Genomic DNA, 22,569 nt, shown 5'->3' with positions numbered 1-22,569 from the left:
TGGTGCTAATTTTCACCATAGTGTAACTCCTGTTCCCTAATCTGCCCAAGGGCTGCAATTCTTTCATACAGAAATTGGTCGTTACTTTGCATGCTTTAATTATCTGACACCATTGTGGAATAATCCACACGTCATTGTCCATGGCTGATCGGTTTAAACACATCGTCACATCTCTTGTAGGCAAACATGCCTTTAACCTCCACATTCAAAGAACAGTAATACAAGACTTAATGTAAAAGTTATCCCTTTTCCAATGCCTGCAAGGCCTCACAAACCTCTTTACAGCCTCCTACAGACCATGATTTTAAATGCATCAATGAATGTCTTCGGAATTTACCAGGAACCTCTCTCTCCTCTTCCTCCTCCTCCCCCTCTCTCTCTGTTCTATTTTGTCTATCTCCCACCCCCTCTCCCCTCCCCCACACCTCAATTTCTCTGTCTCTGTTTTCTCACTTTACAACAGAAAAAGATGTGTCATTTAATTCACCACTTTCATGTATCTCCTCTTCTCGCTCTCTCCTCTCTCTCTCGCTGACAATGGTAAAGATGCCTTATGTTCCATCATCCGTTTCATCATCGACATCCTGCTCCTCATCGTCTTCCTCCTCGTCTGCCTGCGAGCTCCCCGTCGTGTAGCTCTCCGTCTTCCGACTGTGAGGTCTGGCTTTTGCAAGTCCAGCCTTTTCCTTGAGGGGGGTAGAGAGAGGAGAATGAGAGAAATAAAGTGAAAAGGTGAATACAGCTTTTTAATAACAAGGCAATCGCCGAATTGTGTCTCGCCCATTCGCGTACAAGGAATTAATATTTTTTATAACTCCCACAAGTTAATTGACCTGCTTATGACCTTTGACCTTGTGGTGACCTTCAACACCCTAAGGGACATTCACCATCCAAGTTTGGTCACAAACGGACAAAGGGATCAAAAGTAATGAGCCATAATCGAAAACGCGCCATAAAAACTTAACATTGGGCCCTAAAAATTTGTTGACCCCTTTCTGTGACCTTTGACCTTGTGATGACCTTTAACTCCCCAAGGGACATCTACCGTCCAAGTTTGGTCACAAACGGACATAGGGATCAAAAGTTAGGAGCCACAATCAAAACGCGCCCGAAAAACATAACATTGGGCCCTAAAAGTTTGTTGACCCCTGTCTGTGACCTTTGACCTTGTGGCGACCTTCACCTCCCCAAGGGACATCTTCCATCCAAGTTTGGTCACAAACGGACAAAGGGATCAAAAGTTATGAGCCATAAACGAAATGCGCCCTAAAAACTTAACATTGGGCCCTAAAAGTTCGTTGACCCCTGTCTGTAACCTTTGACCTTGTGGTTACCTTCAACTTCCCAAGAGACATCTATCCATCACCCAAGTTTGATTGCCATTGTAGCAACATGTGCTGAGTTACGTGTGATAAGAGAGTCTTGCAAGTAAACTTTAACGTATGACCTCAAATGACCTTTGACCTTATCCTGTGACCTCCAACGGCACCATAACATGAAGGTACCCCCAGTGCATCTATGACCCAAGTTAGGTTGTAATCCAAGCAACTTATGTGAAGTTATTTGTCAAAAGAGAGTCTTGCAGGTAAACTTTAACATAGAAAAGAGAGTCTTGCACATACATTTTACTCTTTAATATATGACCTCAAATGACCTCTGACATCATCACATGACCTCTGACAACACCATAACATGAAGATACCCCTAGTGCTTCTATCACCCAAGTGTGGCTGCCATTGCTGTAACAGATGCCAAGTTATGCATCATAAGAGAGTCTTGCAGGTAAACTTTAACATTTGTGACGGACGACGGACGACCCACGGACGCCATTTGGATCCCTTAGTCTCGCCTTCACCTCTGGTGGGCGAGACAAAAAAGTCTACTCTTGGATTGGTGAAACAGTGGCAAGACTGTACAAGTACTGGTACTTTACTTTCAGTAAAATTCAGCACCTTTCCAAACTTGGCACACAGTCAGGTATTGTAATAATCTTGATGGATGTGTATAAAATAACAGGTACTTGTGTCATCATACCTCTGCCTTGTGCTAGATTTCAGTTTTATAATATCTTGAAGTTTCCCAATAATTACACCATCTGAATCCTAAGACTACAGTACATGGTTGACATTTGATGGATGGATTTATTGTCTATTTTTTTATTTTTTTATTTTTTACAGTACTATAGTTATTGCATGTCCTTCTTTGCCAACGTCTACTCAAGCAGAAACTCGCGTCTCTCCCATGAATAATAGAATAGCAAGCTCAATACACTACAGTCCAAAATATGACACACGGGTCTGCGTGCATCAGTAGGAAATGTGTGCATAACTTTGGCTTGTCTAATCCATGAGGCAAGCATGCGACCAATAAAAATCAACACACAGCTCTCGACCGATATCACAGAATGCTCTTGACCCGTCCTATAAAATCATAACTGTACATTCATCTTAACAGCTTGATCAGTGGTACCATTACAGCTCATTCGATGAAATATGATAAGGAATGCCTCCCTGACTGGGCTTTGTTTTCTGAAACTAATTCATAACTGTTGCTAGCAGCAAGTGGAATGTCGATTGTTTGGGGAATTGCACAAAAGGAAAAAAAAAATTGTTTGGACAAGATAGTGAGTATGGACACCATATGGCACGGTCTAACGAAATTGGCTCCAGTTTCAAAGTGATGCATCAATTTCTTCCTTTAAACAATAGAATGATATTTCAAGCAGGAAATCCGATGGAAAGAAAGCAAACACCTACTGCAAGATAATACGATTTGCTTGTGAAAGCTAATCTGCTCTGGAAAATGACATATAGTTTTAATGAAATCTTTGAAGGCTTCTGTGGTGGTAGAATGTTGGGTGGTAGAAGGCTGTAATGTTGCATCACATATTTTTTGCTAGGGTTTATGCTTGGCCCTTACCCGAGGTGTAGAAAGAATATGTGGTGCACCGCTAAGCCTTCTACCACCCGACATAGTTCTACAAATAAAACAGCCCCTTTGGAAGGGGATATGCCTTGCATGTTGCCTTTGCACCAGTTAAAAAGGGGAAGTCTAGGCAAGTTTCATAATTTCACATCATGTAGGATGTACATCCACAGCTCCATGTTTAGATTTGTGGAATTAATTGTGGTCTTTTAAAGCAGAGAAACCAATACTCTGAAAACCCAAAACAAATCACACTGAACAAGGATGATGACATAGCAGCTTCACCATAAGAATGCACAGTGGGAGCTCATGCATGAGCAGGAGGATCACATATTTCAGAAATGTAGCAATTCATGTGTCGAATTTATTCATACTTTCAAGTTTTGTTCTGCTTCCTTGAGCCCCCACTCATGCATTCTTATGGTGAAGTTGCTATGTCACCATCCTTGTTCATAGTGCTCTGTTATTATTTTGAAAACATTCTTATTCCCTATTCCAATCACTATAAATTCTAATACTCTGTACCCAGTATAACCAATTTATAGTTGTTCAAATATAAAAGTCTGAAATTAATAATGCGGAGTTTTACTTTAAAGTGTGAGAGGAGAGGAAATTACTGGAATTGATGTGATCAACCTTTGGAAAGTATCTGCACAATAATGGAATACATGAAGCAACTTGGCAGAGGAAAGGGAAAGTGTAGAAGTTAACTCGTCTTACTGATATTAGTGAGTCAATGACTGTTGATGATTTTAGATGTGCAGACTGCATCTACTCAATGTCTTCTGCTTTTCTCATTCAATGTTTGAATCTTATGTCATGCAGTAATCTACAGAAAGTGCATCAACTGTGGACATACCTCAGAGTCTGTGAGTGGATGGTAATCTGGCATTAAGACCAAGCACTACACTCGACTTCTTGTTATGTAACTTTAAGATTGTCGACTATTCTGGTATGTATCCTTGGTTTCCGTAATATACCAAAAAAGTGCAGAGAAAAAAATAATGACATTGAATTCACCATATATCCCCCTACTCCGTTTAATATGCAAAGAGCTCTCATGTCCTTTGAGTTCAATGTGACATGAGAATATAAGGCATCCCAATTCAGAGCCAAAGGCAGGTCCGGATACATTTCTCTCGTCGAGTTCCCACGATGCCCTGCAAGTGAAGGCAAGAGCCTCCTACAGTTCAGAGTCCCTGGACACCTGGGAATAATGTGATGAGGGCTTAAACTGCAGCTCATCTTCCCAGTGTACTTTTTTTGACTTCAGCAACTCCCCCATCCCCTTCTCGACAGTCTCACATTCGTGTGGCTGCTCACCCACCTGTTTCAGCCTCAAAGGAGTTACCTTTCCTATGTGATGACTTATCTACAGGACTGAATTTAAAGGGGAATAAAACCCAATATATAAATATCTCTTGAATGAATGAGGCAATATTTAGTAGAAAACATCAGTGACGTTTGAGGAAAATCTGACCATCCCTGCAGAAAATATTAATTTCTAATGTTTCGGTGCAGCTAACACTGTATGAGAATATTACAACAATTTGTGAAGTAATGCGAAGACAATAAAGGAAAATATAAAGAGAATTCCACAACAGTTTACTTTTTATGAAAGTACACATTCCCTTTCTTGCTACTGATATAAAGGGTAATCTACTTTCCCCTGTTTTCTGGAGGAGGTGAATCAAGTGCTTTTTAAATGTGCTAGTGAATAAAAACATTGAATTTTATGTATTCTTTCTTTATATCATTGTCCAATTGTGTTACGTCAAAATGTTGCACTTGTCTCATCCACAATGGCAGCACCTAAACTTTAAAAAGTTGTAACTTTGAACAGGTTGTCCGCTTTTTCTCTGACTTCAATGATGTGTTCTATCAATATTGCTGCATTCAATCAATCCAGATATATATATATTTGGGAATCATTCTCCTCTAATCCCACCTTGACAAAAAAAAATACTACTCAATCATATCTCTACCACCCCCATTTTTGGTTCATATCATCCTCTTTTAAAAATATGTTTGATATATTTCATCTCTCTCCTCTCTCTCTCTCTCTCTCTCTCCCTCTTTCTCTCGCTGATCCATCTCTTCCTCTCTCACTTTCCATCCAGTGCTTTCATATGTTTCATTTTTTTTTTTCAATCGATATTGTTATTGATATCTGTGCTATTTTGTTTTGGCGTTTAACTTTGTAATTCTCCTCCAAACATGGTTCTCTGTCCATCACACCTATACTTCCTGCCTGAATATCATTGAGACATCCCGCGGTGGCCTCTCTCCACCTCTCTCCTTCCTCCTCGCCATGCATCATTCTCTTTCTTCTCATTTCCCCCCGGGGACTATGTTTTTTGCTTTTTATTCCAGTAAATGATGCAGCGACATTCTCCTCACAACTTTTAATGTCTTCCCGACTGAGTGAGAAATTTGACACAGTGGATCTATCAGTGGATGCATCACGAATCCAGGATACTCGTAACCTTCCCATTCTCCCACTTTCTCTCTCTCTTAAAATAGAGGGGAAAAAAAACAGATAAAAAAAAAGGAAAAAGCCAAGATGCAAAGAACAGAACTGACGTAGTTATGTTTAATTGCTTTACCAGGATTTGTTTTTTAAAAATAATTCTTGAAAAAGAAAGAACAAACTACCAAAATAATATCTTGCTGCAGTATACCTTTATCTTGTTTTTGTTTTCTCCCTCCTGTTGTGTCTACAACTGTTCCAGGGGTTTTGTGTTTATGATTTTGTTTTTGTTTTTTGTTTTTATTCACTTTGTCTTGGAGATGATTTCTAAGATTTTTTGCATAGGTACTCATGTTAAAAAAAAAAGAAACAAAGTAAGACATAACTTCTTTTTTAATGAATTCGAGCTCATCAGCTGAGACTAAAACTGGATTTTTTTTTTTCGAGACATGACCTCCAGTGGACAACGAACCGTGACCCTTAATCTTCACATTTTCTATTCTTCATTGGAAAGATTGTTGTTCGATAGACATCAATCCCAGAAACTGAAACAAACATCTACAAGTGAGTTCTCACTCTTAACTTTAAAGGACAAGTCCACCTTCATAAACATAAGGATTGAGAGAATGTAGCAATATTAGTAGAACACATCATTGAAAGTTTGAGGAAAATCAGACAGTCCGTTCAAAAGTTATGAATTTTTGAAGTTTTTGTGCAGTAACCGCTGGATGAGAAGACTACTGCAGTGTATGAATAACTTAGATGTCACATGCGTACAACAATATAAGGAAAATATAAAGAGATTTTCACAAAATTTCATCTTTTGAAAAAAGTACACATTCCCTTGACTCGTTACCGACATTATGTTATGGGTTATATTATTCCCCCTGCCCTTAGAAAGAGGCAAGTCAAGCGCTCTTTTATTATGCGAAAAAAGTGAAAATATGTTAAATTTTCTTTACATTTTCTTTATACTGTTGTACGCATATGACTCAATAGCTATAGTAGTCTCCTCATACAGCGGTTCCAACACAAAAATTTGAAAAATTCATAACTTTTGCATCGATTGTCCAATTTTCCTCAAACTTTCACTGATGTGTTCTACTAATATTGCTGCATTCTCTCAATCCTTATGTTTATGAAGGTAAACTTGTCCTTTAATATACTGAACACGAACAAGCTGGAAGTGCAGATTGGATTGGAATACAAATTAAAGGAATCCTATAGTTTTGGTTGAGACCTAACTTCAGGTTTCTAATATTCTATTGGTGAGATCATGAGAAACCTCTTATGAAATCTGAAAGAGCATGTAATTCCAAGAGGGATTCAACATTTATTTGATAAAGATCGGTTTTGAAATGGCTGAGATATCCAAAACAGAGCAATCCTAATAAAAGGTGAGACTCATCTTTTAGTGGGATTGCTTTGTTTTATTTGGTGTTTGATGTCTCGGCCATTCCAAAACTGATTTGCATCTTATAAACTTTGATTTCCTTGTGGAATGGTATGCTTTTTATTATTTCACAAGTGGTTTCTTGGTATCTCACAAAAAGTTAAAAGCCCAGTCCTCATCTCCATCAATACTATACCATCCCTTTCATGCCCCATCTCCACCAATACTACTGTATACCACCCCTTTAATGTCTAAGAGGATGTGTTCTTACCAGGCACTCATAATTTACTTAGAATGCTCTAACACACAGGAAACACTCAGAGGAATGAATTTAAAAATATATATATGTCTACAGTGTGTTCTCATTGTTAACTTGCTCTGGACACTCGTACACAGGGAGTGCAGATAAGGATGAAGTCAAACGAAATGTCTCAGACTATGTTCTCGCTCTGAACTTGAATATGTTAAATGCTCTAACACACAAAAAGTATATGTAGGAATTAAATCAAAACAAATATCTGGAGTGTGTTGTTACTCTACACTTATATGATGAATGCTCTAACAAACAAAAAGCTCATGTACAGTGTAGGAATGAAATCAAAACAAATATCTAGAGTGTTCAAATTCATGAAATTCTTCCGTCGAGATGTTTTAATTGCAACTGATTGACAGATTGCCCTACATTGACGTATTAAAAGCACTGAATTGATCTGTGTTTTAGTAATAGCCATGATAAAAGAAATCACGGGCATACGTACTCAAGCAGGATTCAAACTACGACCTCCTGATCTCCCGACAGGCGTCATCTCCACGACACCATCGAGCTTCCGCCAAATAGCAAGTGTTGGTTCTACTTCTTATAGCAATGCAGCAGGTACTGCGTAATTACAATGTATTCAAATTCATGAAATTCTTCTGTCAAGATATCGATGAAGGGTAATTTGTCAATCAGTTGCAATATCTAGTGTGTTCTTTAAATACTTTTAATTTACTTTGAATGCTCTTAACACACAAGGAAAGGGCACACAGGGAGATTACACAAATGTTTACTGCGTGATCTCACTCTTCACTAGTACTCTGAAAGCTCCAACACACAGCAGTAAGCACACACAGAGATAAAAATAGGACATGTTGAGTTATTGGAGTGATGGCTTGGTGTTCACAAGTATGACTCTTGCATTGAGTTGTTTTTTATTGCAACCGATTAACCAGGGAGGTGGGAAGAGGTGGGAAGAGATCTCTTCCCACCTTTCTAGATTAACAAATTTGCCCTTCATCAACATACAGACACACTAAACAGTCAATGCTTTTTTCTTTTTTCTCAGTGTTCCCATCCCAATACATCATCCCATGATTTTTACAATTGCTTTTTCTCAATGGCACGGAATAACTGGTGGGCATTTACATCAATATAAGGCAATTTGTCAATCAGTTGTAATGACTGCGTTTGTGTCTTAAAAGTGATTATACAGTATTGCTCTCAGTAAACAGAGGACAATGTGAAAATGAGGGCCTCACATCACTTACCTGTTTCATCAAAGTCAGAATCCCTTCCTTGCCCTGTAAAGATAGAATACAAAGATTTCAAACATATTTGTGAGTAAACTTGAGATGAAATAAGTTGTATTCGTTTCCAGAGTTTTCTGCTCTGATGCCCACTGGTTAATACAGTCCTCCAATAAAAGCAAATAAAGCATTCCATTAGATTAGGGGATTTTTTTTAATTCATTTATTAATTTTTTATTTTTTGAAAAGTTAGGCACCTAGAAGTGACTGTAGCTGAGCACTGACCACCTACATGTTTCTGTTTTTGTTTTGTTTTTGTTTTGTCTACCCCATTATCTGTGAGAATGGTATGTAAATCATCCAAGTCATTAACAGACAGAAATGAGGGTGACAATTCATGTACTGTATTGCTCAACTCGCTTACATCTTAAGTACCAGGTACTTCGATACCACCTAATTCCAGAGCTGTGTATGCTAGAACATTTTTTTTTTTGACCTGCCAAGAACCTGCTTGCAAGACCTCGCTAGTCAATCTATGAAGGAAGCAGGTACCTGATGCTCTACAGTGCTCTGTCCACTGTTTACATGGGGAAGTTACTTATACATGCAGATAATAAAGTTTGAACTGTCCAGTAATACTCCAGCTATGTCTTGCTTTGCTTCATATTCAATTCTTTTTAAAAGTAATTCACAAGAATTAAAGGCTGAAGAATTATATCTAAAAAAGAGTGGATTATGAATGATTTAAGAATTGTAGAATGACTGAATGTGCAGTGGAAAATGGCAGCATTTAAATGACTTAATCGTGTTAAACATGGAAACAACATTACTGCCCCTGTAAAAATAATCAAACTAAGACAAATTCTTGAATAGTATGAGACATTAGACACAGAGTCTACAATGCAAGACCAGCAGAGGTCTACATCACTGCCGACACGGCACTGACCCCCTGACCTTTGTTCTGAAGTTCACATGTTGGTTTTCCTCGAGTGTTTTTTGGTTTGGTTTGGTTTTTACATCACAATCTACGAGCTTTCGCAACAGACTGAGCTGAATTCAATGCACTGAAGCATTACTGCAATGAACTGCCATACTTGAACAAAACAAAAACGACAACAAACTCAAGACTATTCAAATTCATGAAATTCTTCCGTCGAGATGTTTTCTTTGCAACTGATTGACAAATTGCCCTACATCGACGTAAATAAGCACTGAATTGATCAGTGTTTTAGTAATAGCCATGATAAAAATCCTGCTCGAGTATGTACGCCCATGATTTTTTTATCATGGCTACTACTAGAACACTGATCAATTCAGTGCTTATTTACGTCGATGTAGGGCAATTTGTCAATCAGTTGCAAAAAAACTCAAGACTGTAAAGACAAAAATAAGAATGACAAATCCCGGAAATCCATGCATGTTTAACAAACCACAGCCACAACCACAGAATCCCTCTAATGGTCTCCAATCATTGAAAGAGAAATCAAATGCATCTTCCCAGAGGAGAGCTGCATCCTTTTACCACCAATAAGAGAAATTAGTTTCACAAACGAGCATTAAAGTCGCTTGGTACAAAATTCTGAAATTCACATACAGTCCTGTCTACATGCATTTGTTGATGCAGTGACACATCACTTTGTCTTTGCAGGAGACTTGAGAATGTAGAGACATCCCCTCTGGAAAATTTATACTGACACAAGTTATATGCTGCTGTACAGTCACAATCATGGTACAAATCTAAGCAGCACCATCTACATACACATCATAGAATATTACGCCACTTTGATTTAATATGCAAAACATTATTTCCCACTACTTCATCACAGGTTTTTTTTTTGCCGTCATTTTGATACATGTAGCACGTAGAATGAACAATGATGTTCACTGCTCACAGCAAATATATGCAAACTATTCTGGGTAGAGACCAATTAACTATTGCTCTATCGGCTTTGAGAAAATGAAATGCCAATGACAAACTAGCAATACTAGTAATCCATAGAAAACCTCAGGACGATCAAGTCAGTTTGGAAGAAAAAAAAAGTGTGTCAAATTTGCAGATTATTGCTCTTGGCATTATCAGCCCTCAACCACCATGTACATGTATGTTGTACATCAAAGTTCGTCAAACAGAATTTGTGTAACTGTGTATTATCAAATGTCTGGCTATTCAACTCATTCAAATACACCATCTCTCGTGAGATGGTGTATTAACCCATAGAGGACGAGTCCCGAGTATACTCGGGCAGGTGTCTATGGGAAGTGTGTGTTGTAGCAAAATCAGTCTGTCCTCAACAGGTTAAGAAAGAGAAGTCAGTGAATCTCATTGATTAGTTTCTAAAATCAAAGAACATTGTCAGGGCATGCATGTGCATTCTGAGTGTTATTAAAGGGGAAGGCTAGTAACTGATCAGTGGGAATCAGTGGAAAAGCTGGGAGATGATTGTTCCAATCCTTATGGGATTCACTCAAGAGTTCATTGTATATCTATTGTTGTGTGAAAATGATTTGCTTCAGAACGGTCTCATACTCAAGTAATGTGCAGATTACAATGCTCCGTCACTGACCAGGGACACTAACCTGGAAGCATTAACCCGTTGAAGACGAGTCCCGAGTATACTCGGGCATGTGTCTATGGGAAATGCGTGTTGTAGCAAAATCAGCCCGTCCTCAACGGGTTAAACTGCACATTACTTGAATATGAGACCATTCTGAAGCAAATCATTTTCACACAACAATAGATATACAATGAACTCTTGAATGAATCCCATAAGGATTGGAACAATCATCTCCCAGCATTTCCACTGATTCCCACTGATTAGTTACTAGCCTTCCCCTTTAAGTCGTGTTCATTACCTCTGCCAAGGGGGAGGTTATGTTTCTCCATATATGCAAAATTACTAAAAAGTAGTCGACGGATTTAGATAAAACTTACAGGAAAGGTTGAGAATGACACAAGGAACAGATGATTAAATTTGGGTAGTGATACAATAATTTTTGTAGATTTTATGATGGATTTTCAATATTTTGGCAGATAGGGTCAATGAACTTGAGAGTTCAAGCTGCCCATTTTTTTTAGGTTTGCATACGCACACTAAAGTGCATGCTCGCGCTCTAGTTTCTGCTGGGGCGAGGCACGTCGCGCAGCTGGAGGTTGATGATGTAACAAAATCTAATCTGTTCAGGGAAATCGGGCGACTTTCAGCATGCCTACGTATGGGTGGAAATCCCTGTGGATCTGTGGATCCCTGATCCCCATGGAAGAAAAAAAATCAGTGGTGGAAATGAGCTGCTTGGCGGAGGTCTGCGCTCTACGAGTGCTTCTCTAGTTTGATACTGGCACAGGAAAATGCCAGTTGAATATTACAGAAAACTGGTGTTTTTGTTTTTTTTTCCCTTTTTTTTCAGTTTTTAGGATGACTTCATGAGAGAGTCTGAATCATCCTCCAACAATCTGCTTCATATATTAAAGACAAATTAAATCCAGGAAAAAAAACTGTTAAACATATATCACAAAACAACTGAAAAACTAACCTAGCATGAAGAAAAGATTGAGATCATTAAACAAAAGTTCTGTTTTCTGTTATATTTTTGTAACAACTCTTGCATCGCATTCTGGTAGGCACCTTCCTGGAATCTTGCAGACAGTGAACCTTGTTCTTACGTTCCCATTATAGATGCCATTGCTCTATTCCCCCAAAGTACATTGAAAAATCACAAGAAATTGAACTGGGCCTGCGAATCAAATTGAATTGAATTGTGCTAGTATCCTACATGACCATGTGCAAAGAATAATCGGCATGCAATCTAGTATTAGTCGGTCATTGATGCCACCTTCTCAGGTAAATCCAGCAAGGAAAAAAAAAATACAAAGACATTTTTAAAAAAATACCAACATACCAACATACAAACAACTGAATCAACATGCGTGGAGCAACTTCATAATTCTTTTGATGTTGCTCAAGAATCTCAGTCTCATCTTAATTAGGACAAGAGAGAATGAAGTCATGCTGTTAGGGTGCAAGGTAACAAAAATTTGATTAGGCATGCCAAGAACCGAAAGGGGACCTAACCCCTGACATTCAGTTTTACCTTTCCGACTGCTGTATACTCGGATATATCCAGAATGTTCTGGAAACTCTTGTTACCACTCTCCTACAGGCAAAGGAAGTCAGCACATTCCAGTAAAACAACAATAAATGATGCCCATGCCTTCCACCCATCCCCCCCCCCCACCACCTCCGAAAAAAAGGGAACAATAAAAATTACAAGCATTCTGACTACTACAGTACGAACAATTTACAGACTTTTCCCCCTTGATTAATCCCTTTAATCATTTGCCCACAGATCAAACACTGCCCTACACCCAATATGTGTACATGTACATATATTTAGTCATTTCTTCATTTCTTCTTAAGCATTGTCATTGTATTGTATTGCCTTGTATGGCATGGCACTGTATTGTATTGTACTATTTTTTTGTACCTTTTTTTTAATTAAGATTTTTTTCTATTTTCTATTTTCTTTCATATTATCCTGGAGAGAGCAGCAAGCACTCCAAGTAGTTTGTAACGAGATATAGCACTTTTAATATACTTGTACGTGATTAATCATTATCATACAGAGATACAAGTCAATTCTGCCTTGCAAATTTCTCTCTACATATACAGCTCTTCCTAGAGCTATGCCGCACTGTACACACCTGGTATGACCTTCACACTACCCCTCCCCAACCTTAAAAGATCTCTAGTCGTGAATAAGGGTTGCAATGTATCTAGCAAACACTTCAACATTTTCTGCACCGAGTGAATTCCAAATCTACGGCACAGCTCTAGGCAATATAAAAAACATCTTTTGTGAATTTTACTTTCACGGTCAAATTTGTTTCATACCAAAACAAGAGCAGCAAATATTTATAAAGGGACCATTTAATCATCATCCCTGAAGCATTTTAACCCTTTAACAACCATTATTTCAGTGTACCATTTACATTATGTTGCTGACGGAGTTTTAAAATGTTAATTCAATTCAACACCATGACACATCTTCCCCATCCATCAGCTTTCTTTCACAGTAACTGCTATCATGCCCTACAACAAATCATTAATTTGAATAATGCAACCAAACACAGCGAAGCAGATATGTATGGGGAGCAAACATTGTAAACAGTTTGCTTTTGACATGGTGCTGCTTTTAGCGGTATGATTTTCCTTTTCTGTATTTAGTCAGTGTCTTTTTTTTAAAGTAATATGTTTACAGTGAGGTAAAATCTGTGGTCGCAAAGACTTTGGTATAATGGGATTTCCCTGTCATTGGTATCAGGTTTGAAATCTTTGGAGGAATGTGGGGAGGGGCAAATTACATATTAACCCCTTCCCCCTCCCCCCTCCACCAGTTCTGAAAGAGGCATTTCCATCAGACATGACTGGCACTGTTGACAGTGGAGCTGGTGACTACCCCTTACCCTGAAGTCTAGGATCTTCTCGCTGAGGATCTTGGTGTCAAAGGATCTCTGCAGGATTTGTGATTTCAACGCCTCTATCTCCCTGGTCTGCTGGGCCCGCTGCTTCTCAATGGCGGCGAGCTCCTTGCTCAGGATATCGCTGATCCTGAAAGGATCGTGGTGGGAAAGAGAAGACGGACATCACATGACAAACTTTGATGCAACTTCTCCCTTTCTTAAGAGATTTTTTGTATGTTATGTTTTGATACTTGAAATAACAATCATTGTAGAGGCACAACTATGTAACATCTTTTCTTTCCATGTCTTATATCTTCACAGATGTATGCAACAGATAATGAATGATTTTAATGATACAGATCCATCAAAATCTCTCACTGTTTACAGAGGATGATAAACTTAAAGTTGGGATAGACATTCATACTTAGGTTGTTAACATCTGTCTCTGTACACAACATTGAATGATTGTGCATGTCACGTGGGCATTGCCAAAACTCATTTGCATTAATGCCTTATATGCTCAGTAGGAAACAAAAAGTATATGAATTCCTTTTAACCTCATTGAGGACTGGGGAATTTGGCTACAACACGCATTTCCCATAGACACTTGGCCGAGTATACTCGGTACTCGTCCTCAACGTGTTAATCACAGCTGTGACTGATGAACTGTGAAGAAGAACTTAGAATATAAAGCAAAAAATAAGACCGTCTCTTTAAATCAAAGAATCATCTGTAGAATGATTCCATGTGATTTTCTTGGCTTTCTATTTCTTAATGCACATACAATTATTACATTCAATTTGATCTATCCACACAAATATCAGTGTATCTGTTTATATGTACATCTGTCTGTCTACAGCTGTATGATTACTATCTATCTATCTATCTATCTCTCTAGCTTTATATCTACCTATTCATTTATATATGTATTCATCCACAGACCTTTTCATCCATTCATCCATCCATTCATCTATTTGAGGTTTTTTTTTAAATCTACAGTACTGTATATATCTTATCTTATCTTATCTATCTATCTACCTATATCTATCAATCTATCTATCTATCTACCTATCTTTCTACAATGTATCTAACTATCTATCTATTTTTCTATCCATCCACCCATCTATCTATCTATCTATCTATCTATCCACTGATTCACTCACTTCTGGTACTCCGTGCTGAGGGCTTTGGCCATGCGGTTGGAGTCTTTGATGACCTCACGGTAAGTTGGAGCTGGAGGACTGGCCATAGGTCAAGGGTCATGCATACACCTGTACTATTTACCACTGTAAAATCCAGCACAGACTTCATGGTCATGATATATAAATTGCTTTAAAAGTTTTTACCTGTTCACAATTTTTCTTCTTGTTTTTTGCAAAACATATATATAAATAGGTTTTGTACCTTTTTATACTGCCTCTTCTTGTTCTGACCATACACATAGTACTAATAAATCACATAGTAATTCTTTGCTGCCTGTGTATCACAGGGCCGGCGGAGCGTTTTCAAAAGTTAGGGCCCCACTTCCGGGTTTCATGAGCTAACAAGCAAAATAATAATAATAATAATAATAATAATAAAAAAAAAGGTCCTCAGCTCATCTTTCTCCTTCCACTTCCGGGTTTCTTCAGCTGACAAGCAAAAAAACCAAAACAAAACAAAAAAACAAAACGGTCTTCAGTGCAAAAACATAACCTTACTTCAAAATCTCTATCTTTTTCTTTTTAGTACCACTTACGCACTTCTGGGTTAAAAAAAGTGGAGGGGGGGGGGCCCAAAGTGATGACACCTTATGTATTCCTTTGTATGGTGCACAAAAAGTGAGGGGGCCCAAGCCCCCTGGCCCCCACTTCCGCCGGCCATGCATTATTTGATAAAGAGCATGTCAAGTTTTACATATTTCTCAATACATTCTGTTGAAAAAAAAAAGTGAAAATAAAGTTTGAACTGAATTGAATTGAATTGGTGAAGTTTCAGCAATGAGTAATATCCTTCAGAGCAATCTTCCTTGATTTTCTTCTAACTGGTGGATAATACTACTTCCACATATTCTGACCCTGAGTTACTTTAGTAACTATCATTACCTTGGAGTTACAAAACACACAAACATTCATTTCAGTGTAAAATGTGGCTTCCTTTATAATGCACACCTCAACACTTGTTACATTGTTGCTTGTTCTTGAAGCTGTTACTATCAAAACACTGACAAGGGCCTAATTTCATTAAAGCAAGAAAGACAGCAACAAAACACACTACAGCTATCACTGTAAAATACAATAGCTGTAGTTTCCATAGCAACAGCAAATCCTCAGAGCTTATTGGTTATTATCTAGTTGTTGCTACAGACCTACAGGTTGTACACTTCAAGGTTACAATGTTACATTTCTGTGGAAGTGCATGAAAGGGGGCCCCAGATATCACAGCTGAAAACCAGAAGGCAGTTATATACATGGTACTGGTACATAGATCTAGCACATCACTAATGCTTTTGTTGCTCTCAACTGACTGTTATAGAATCACTTCAGAATCAAAAGGCAGTTTGTACAGTGCTTCTGCTCTTTTGGTTCAACAGTGGGACTACTTGTGTGTCAAAAGGATACGGAAGTTTCTCAATCTCAGTCCTACGGACGTGTCTGCCCACGTTCTTGTTGCCAGCGAGCTGCCTCATGTGAAGGTAGTGGGCTACCAGTGGACTCCGCCCCTTGATATTGAACAGGACCCGTTCGAAGTCGGGACCAGGTCCTATTTGATGGGACTGACAGGAATGAAAGGCATGCAAAGGTATTACACAACTGAGTGATACTTCACTTCACATTTCAACATCACAGCACAACACACTGTAGGATTATAGTCCAGAAAATGTTTCAGTGTTTCCACAGAAGAGCACAACAGCATTTTCAAATTGATCGATTGTTATTTGTACTATTTTTGCTGGTAATAAATGTCACTGAAGAAAAAGAAAAACTCAGTTATGCAAGCTAACCAATAGGGACATACTCTTCAAGTTCTAAATTGATACACTGAAGAGAATTATGTTACAATAAGATTTGATAACTTACAAGAACAAAATCAAAATTGTTCATCACATGAACTATGACTGACAATTTCACTTTCAGAGAAATGAAGCAATGTTTGCATACAGGTATATCTCAAAAGATGTCTTCCCATTTGTATATTAGCCTATTGATTAGCTGAGGTACAAAGCAACACTAAATCCCCACTTTAAATTTGTCCAGCCAGATTATGTGTACCTCCGACACACAGACCAACTCAGTTTTGCTCCCACTGACAATGTCAACTTCGATGTGAAGTAACTTCTCAAAACTTTTTACAACGAAAGCGAAGTGGTGAGCAATATTATTTACCTCCACTGCCTGTGCCCCCTCTACATTGGTGGGCTGGAAGCGAAGACTCTTGTTGGCGAGCGTCATTTCACGAGACACCGTCGAGCCGTCATTTAGTGAGTCTGTCTCATCCAGGATGTCCAAGTTAACAGAAAAGTCAGCTGTGGAAAGGACACATTGTAAAAGTAGTAATTATGGGGGCATTTCATGCATAATGAAAGTTTACTATAAAACTACATAATATGTGCAATGCTCTGAGTGTAGTTTTTGTTTTCATTCTACGTTTGTTGTTCATTTCGCATTGTTCTTGCTAGAAAGGCCAATGACACAAGTGAAGTATACTGTAAAAGTGGATATTTTCGCGCAACTAATTTTTCGTGCTTGGCGGGGTAAGAGGAGTTTCGCGTGTTTCTAATTCTGCAGAATGAAGACATCAACTACTGGAACATATGGTAAGCAAAAATATTCGCGTACTTCTATTTTTGCGCTAGTTTTGGGTTGCGCGAAATGCGCGAAAATTTCCACTTTTACAGTAATGTAATTCTTTCCTATGCAATAATAATTTATTTATGCTTTACTTCATTCATGTTAAAGCTTTTCAAAGGTAAATGTTTTACCCATACGAGATTCCCTCCCTTGTAATCTGTGAAAGCTGCATCAAAAAGAAAATGTTCTCTTTGGGGAAAGAGCAATAGCTTGGAAGGCCAAGAACTGAAAATTTTAAATGTACATGTTCAAGAGCTATATTTGGCAAATGTGATCTTTCGTGCTGAGTTTCCTCAATCAAGACATACAGTAGAGTATCTACTAGAATACTCAGTTTGCCCCTTTTCTGTGAAATCAAAAGCTTCCTAATTGGTTTAAGGGCTAAGAAACTCTTTTGATTGAGACCATTTGAGCTGATGGAAAGCAAAGCTTATTATCTGTTTCACTATATCACAAAACTTTTGTCATGCTCAGGGTGCATTATGGGATTGACCCATGATGCATTGCTCACCATCCTTGTTGATCTGCCCTTCCTTGATGAGGACCACCCGGTGTTTGTCCTCCTCCTTCTCCTTGTTCATGCTCTTTGGCTGCAGACGCTTCACATCCCAGTGTTTCCATGACAACGGTTTTGGTTTGACACCTTGGTACACATCAAAAACACATTGCACAAACATTCACTCACTATACAGAACATGAATTGTTTATCATGATTGAAACTTTCATGTCATCACACTTCTTTCAATAGTGAGGAGGTGACACTTCAGAGACTGATTACCTTTAACTTGACTAGTGCTTTTACTGCAAAACCAAAGTTATTTACCAGTAATTAAAGGAATTTGCCTAATTTACTACTGAATGCTGATCAGCATTGCAAAGTGTACACACAGGATTCACTGCACTTACTTTTTAAACATCCCTCACACCAGGGATTTAGATTTTGCAAGAGTTTCTGTTGAAGGGTTTCTGTTCTATGGTGTATGTTTGTTAAAAGTGAGGGTTTAGCCCATTTGTGTAGACAGCTACTTGTTGTGAGTACATGAAGAAAAGAAGAGTTATAATCTACCCTACAAGAAAGAAAAGAAAGCTGCATGTAGCTGGGTAATTCTGTTAAGTTGGGGCACAAAGTGTTACATTTTAGCATAACTCAATACTAATTATGCTATACATATATTGTTTATAGGCTTTACATTTGTATTGAGACCATACATTTTCCTGGAAATTTTGTGCCATTCAGACCCAATTTTGATGAATAAAAACAATATGTCACAGTGTCCTGTAGCATTGCGACGTGTCCATGTAGCATCATGATAGTTAAAATCTGGTCCTAAAAGACAAATTAATGCAATTAGCTTCACCAAAATTTGATATAATATACATACACGTAATTACTAGATTAGTCAGATAGCTAAATATCTTAACTCTCCTTTCCACAGTTTTACCTTTACAAGAAAATTACACAATGTGTCACTATGCTACGCGGTGTCCACCAAATGTAACAAAAAAGGACACTGCATAGCATCGTGATACATTTTGTAATTTTTTTTTTTTTAAATCAAAACTGTGTACAGGAAATTTGAGATATTTAGCTATCTCATTCATATCTTGTAAATGCATATTGCATCAAATTTTGGTCAAGCTAATTGCCATAATTTGTCTCTTAGGACCAAATTTTAAAATATCACGATGCTACATGGACACGTCACGGTGCTACAGGACACTGTTACATATTGTTTAATAACTTCATCAAAATTGAGTCTGAATGGCACAAAATTTCCAGGAAAATGTCTGGCCTCAAGGCAAATGTAAAGCCTACAAACAATAAATGTATAGCATAATTAATATTGAGTTATGCTGAAATGTATCTTTTAAATATCACTATGCTACATGGACATTGCCCCAACTTCATGGAATTACCCAGCTGTATTTTGGTTTACAGAATGTCAAAACATCATGTAGTAGTACATGTGCTTTGTAGATATTAATTTGCTTATAATACATATCCAACTGTGCCCACTGAAAATATATCAGCAGAAGCCATACAGAAGCAGTTCTTGGAAGAGAGCAAAGGTGATTAAAATATTTAGTGTGTGTGTGTGTGTGCATGTGTATTTCTCAACATTGTCAACATCACAAACAATGAGAGCGCAGGGCAGTCTGTCATGTGTAATCAATTTAAGTGTACACTGTATGCTATAAACAGGTTACACTCATCCAAGGTTGAAAATTAGCAAGCTTTAAAGATGAAGTCTTAACATTGTATTTACAACAACAACAACAACAACAACAACAAAGAAACAAAAAGAACTAAAGTGAGAACATCTCCCACCTGCAATAAGTTCTGAACAGACCGAGGCGACGTGTTGGCGGAAGCGGTCGCCAAGGTGATGGTGGGAGTCGATGAAGGCCTCCCAGTAAGCTGCAAAGAGGGCCTGGGCTAGGCAATCTGCATACACCTGTTACACATGACAGATACAGTGTTTTAAAGTAAACACTGATGTTTATACTTACAATCTCTGTAACTCTAATTCATGCTTATTTACATAAAAATTTCAACTGTTCAAAGAATAGCTGCACAACTGTTATCAAAGTTACAACAGATGGTTTGGGCACATATCAGAAGAAAAACACAAGTTTATCTTTTCTCCATTTCATCAATTATGCGGTTCATTTACTGATATCTAGTAGTATCTTTCATATGATGTGACTCGAGATTACAATGTCTGCTATATCGTCACTAAATTCTTTGTGATGACTATTTATTTTACCAGAGTATGTACAGTGGCATCAAAAACATAAACATCTATACATGATCTACATGTACCCTTTATACCTATACCTAAACCTAGATACAATCTGTCTGCATGTCTGACACAAAGTATTACTTGACATTAACTCAGGATGATCAAAGCATAAATGGAAGAATTCTTCTCTCAAACTTATGTTGGAGCAGGTTTTCAGGGTACCTCCTCATATCAAAATACTCTAATATCATATTATCTGATATGATTAGTTTCCCTACTCTTGACTGCTTTGTCAATACGAAGCATCACAAAAGCTTTACAAGGATGTTATCATCCATTACTAGTATTAAGTTTGATGCACAGTATCATTATTTATGCACAATACTATTCATCTGTATGATCTGAACATACATGGACCTTGCCTTTGTGTTCTCTTCAACAATACAGAATGGCACTTTACAGTAAGAATGCCATCTCATTTGGTGACACTCACTGCAAAGAACTTGTCCTTTATCTCCGGGTTGACACTAACAAACAGGGCCACGAAGCTGTCTGCCACTCGGTTGAACAGCTTTTTTTTGTCCTCCTCTTTTCCAGGCTATAGGAGAAACACAAACACCTCACATCATTTAACTTAAAGGGATCCTATAGTTTTGGTTGAGACCTAATTTCAGGTTTCTAATAGTTTTTGTGAGATAATGAGAAACCTATTATGAAATATGAAAGAGCATGTAATTCCATGAGGCATTCAACGTTTATTTGATAAAAATTGGTTTTGAAATGGCTGAGATATCCAAAACAGAGCGATTCTAGCAAAGTGTGGGACCCACCTTTTATTACGATCGCTTTGTTTTACTTTGTTTTTGGATGTTTCAGTCATTCCAAACCCGATTTTCATCAAATAAACTTTGAATTCCTCTTAGAATGGTATGCTCTGTACTATTTCATAAGTGTTTTCTTGGTATCTCGCAAAAAGTTAAAAGCCCATTTCTCATCTCCACCAATACTGTACCATCCCTCATTAAAGGAATGGTACAGTATTGGTGCAAACCCATACAACCGTGTTTTTTTTTATCAAACTGACACTCTTTAATGTTTGACGTGTTTTAGTATCTGTGGTATATGTGTGTGATAAGGCCAATTAAGGGTATGTTGCAAGTGTGATACAATAATATGTTATCAGCACACTAATGTTCGAGCTTCGTGCCCTTGTTATGCCCACATTAAACCTGTTTCTAAGGCACGCCGCGGTGCGTCCCCAATTTACAACACAAAACCCGAACGGACAATTTCACGACCTGTCTAGATATGACCTAGATTAAAATTTCATCCTTTTAGCCATAACTTATATTTTACTGCTGCGAGAGACCATCAAAACTTTACGACCTTGTCAAGCTCGTCCACTTTGACCCTATCACCAAGGGCGCCCTCCAAGCCAGGGATTCTTCTGACGCTTGTCCCGTTGCCATGGTGACTAAAGTGCTTATGAGCTCAGCTGGACCGTAGCGACAAAGGGTGTAAGCCGGAAGTTTAGTTGTCAAGTCGACTGGAACAAGTGAACAAGGTTGAAGCCACTTGTTAGAGCGTCCTTTTCGCTAGCTCTAGGCTTACAATTCAGAGGCCACTCTTTAAGTCTCCCCTCTCCCCCACCTGTCTCTTTACAGGTTTCTTCCATCACTTCTCCTTCTGATCATCAACTTCTAGAAATCAGGTGTATTCTGACACACTACTTATATGGAGAGACTTCTGGTACTTAATCAGTTGGTTTCGAGAGATCTGTACGAATGTAGATCCGTATGAGTATCCACTTTACTATAATAATGATAGAGGGGTAAAATAGTGGCTATAAGACTATGACATTGAGTAGATGAAGAACGATGAGAAATTTTGAAAAGGGTGTAAACTATACATAGCTTCTACAACACTATTCCATTATTCTGTATACTGTAGATTCCAAATACTCGTGTTTAAAACCATCATCTGGTCGGGCGGGTCTGATCAACAGACTACAATACTTTTTGGATGGCTGCCTCTTGCTATGGCGATCAACTTGTAACCAGTTCGTGGAACAATAATACTTTAGTTGACAATGATATGAGCGACAATAGTCATATGCTTTTCAACAGGTGAGCGATATATAGATAACTTTTTTTTGTCATCCAACCTTGCAGGTGTTAAAGGAAACGCACTCGGATTCCCTGTATAGAATGCAAACGTTGAAATCATTTCATTCAGTCGTGACT

At 38.1% G+C, this 22,569-nt stretch overlaps 1 protein-coding gene across 1 annotated transcript; it reads right to left on the bottom strand.

Moving 5' to 3' along the window:
* Window positions 1-551: 551 nt before the first annotated feature.
* LOC139724842 (protein FAM227B-like) lies at window positions 552-21,795 on the bottom strand. Its single transcript, XM_071635967.1, has 11 exons — window positions 21,745-21,795; window positions 20,820-20,924; window positions 19,912-20,038; window positions 18,094-18,225; window positions 17,118-17,257; window positions 16,353-16,507; window positions 14,916-14,993; window positions 13,756-13,900; window positions 12,384-12,446; window positions 8,316-8,348; window positions 552-686 (listed from the first exon to the last, which is right to left on the bottom strand). Exons 1-11 carry the CDS (start codon window positions 21,793-21,795, stop codon window positions 552-554), a joined length of 1,164 nt encoding a protein of 387 aa, XP_071492068.1.
* Window positions 21,796-22,569: the final 774 nt, after the last annotated feature.

This window comes from Diadema antillarum, unplaced genomic scaffold (genome assembly GCF_040938485.1).
Source record: "Diadema antillarum isolate AM-2024a unplaced genomic scaffold, OU_Dant_1.0 scf00000232, whole genome shotgun sequence".
Classification (NCBI taxonomy): Eukaryota; Metazoa; Echinodermata; class Echinoidea; order Diadematoida; family Diadematidae; genus Diadema; species Diadema antillarum.
Note: the sequence above shows the minus strand (reverse complement) of the source record. Positions and strands in the feature narration are given on the sequence as shown.

Bases quoted from the DNA above. Each gene is read 5' to 3' on its own strand.
- LOC139724842 (XM_071635967.1), bottom strand. From the start codon at position 21,795: ATGGCAACGGGACAAGCGTCAGAAGAATCCCTGGCTTGGAGGGCGCCC. The intron at 17,258-18,093 runs GTGAGCAATGCA...TCCTTTCCACAG, and splicing joins AGGGCAGATCAACAAGGATG to CTGACTTTTCTGTTAACTTG. The intron at 687-8,315 runs GTAAGTGATGTG...ACCCCCCTCAAG, and splicing joins TTCTGACTTTGATGAAACAG to GAAAAGGCTGGACTTGCAAA.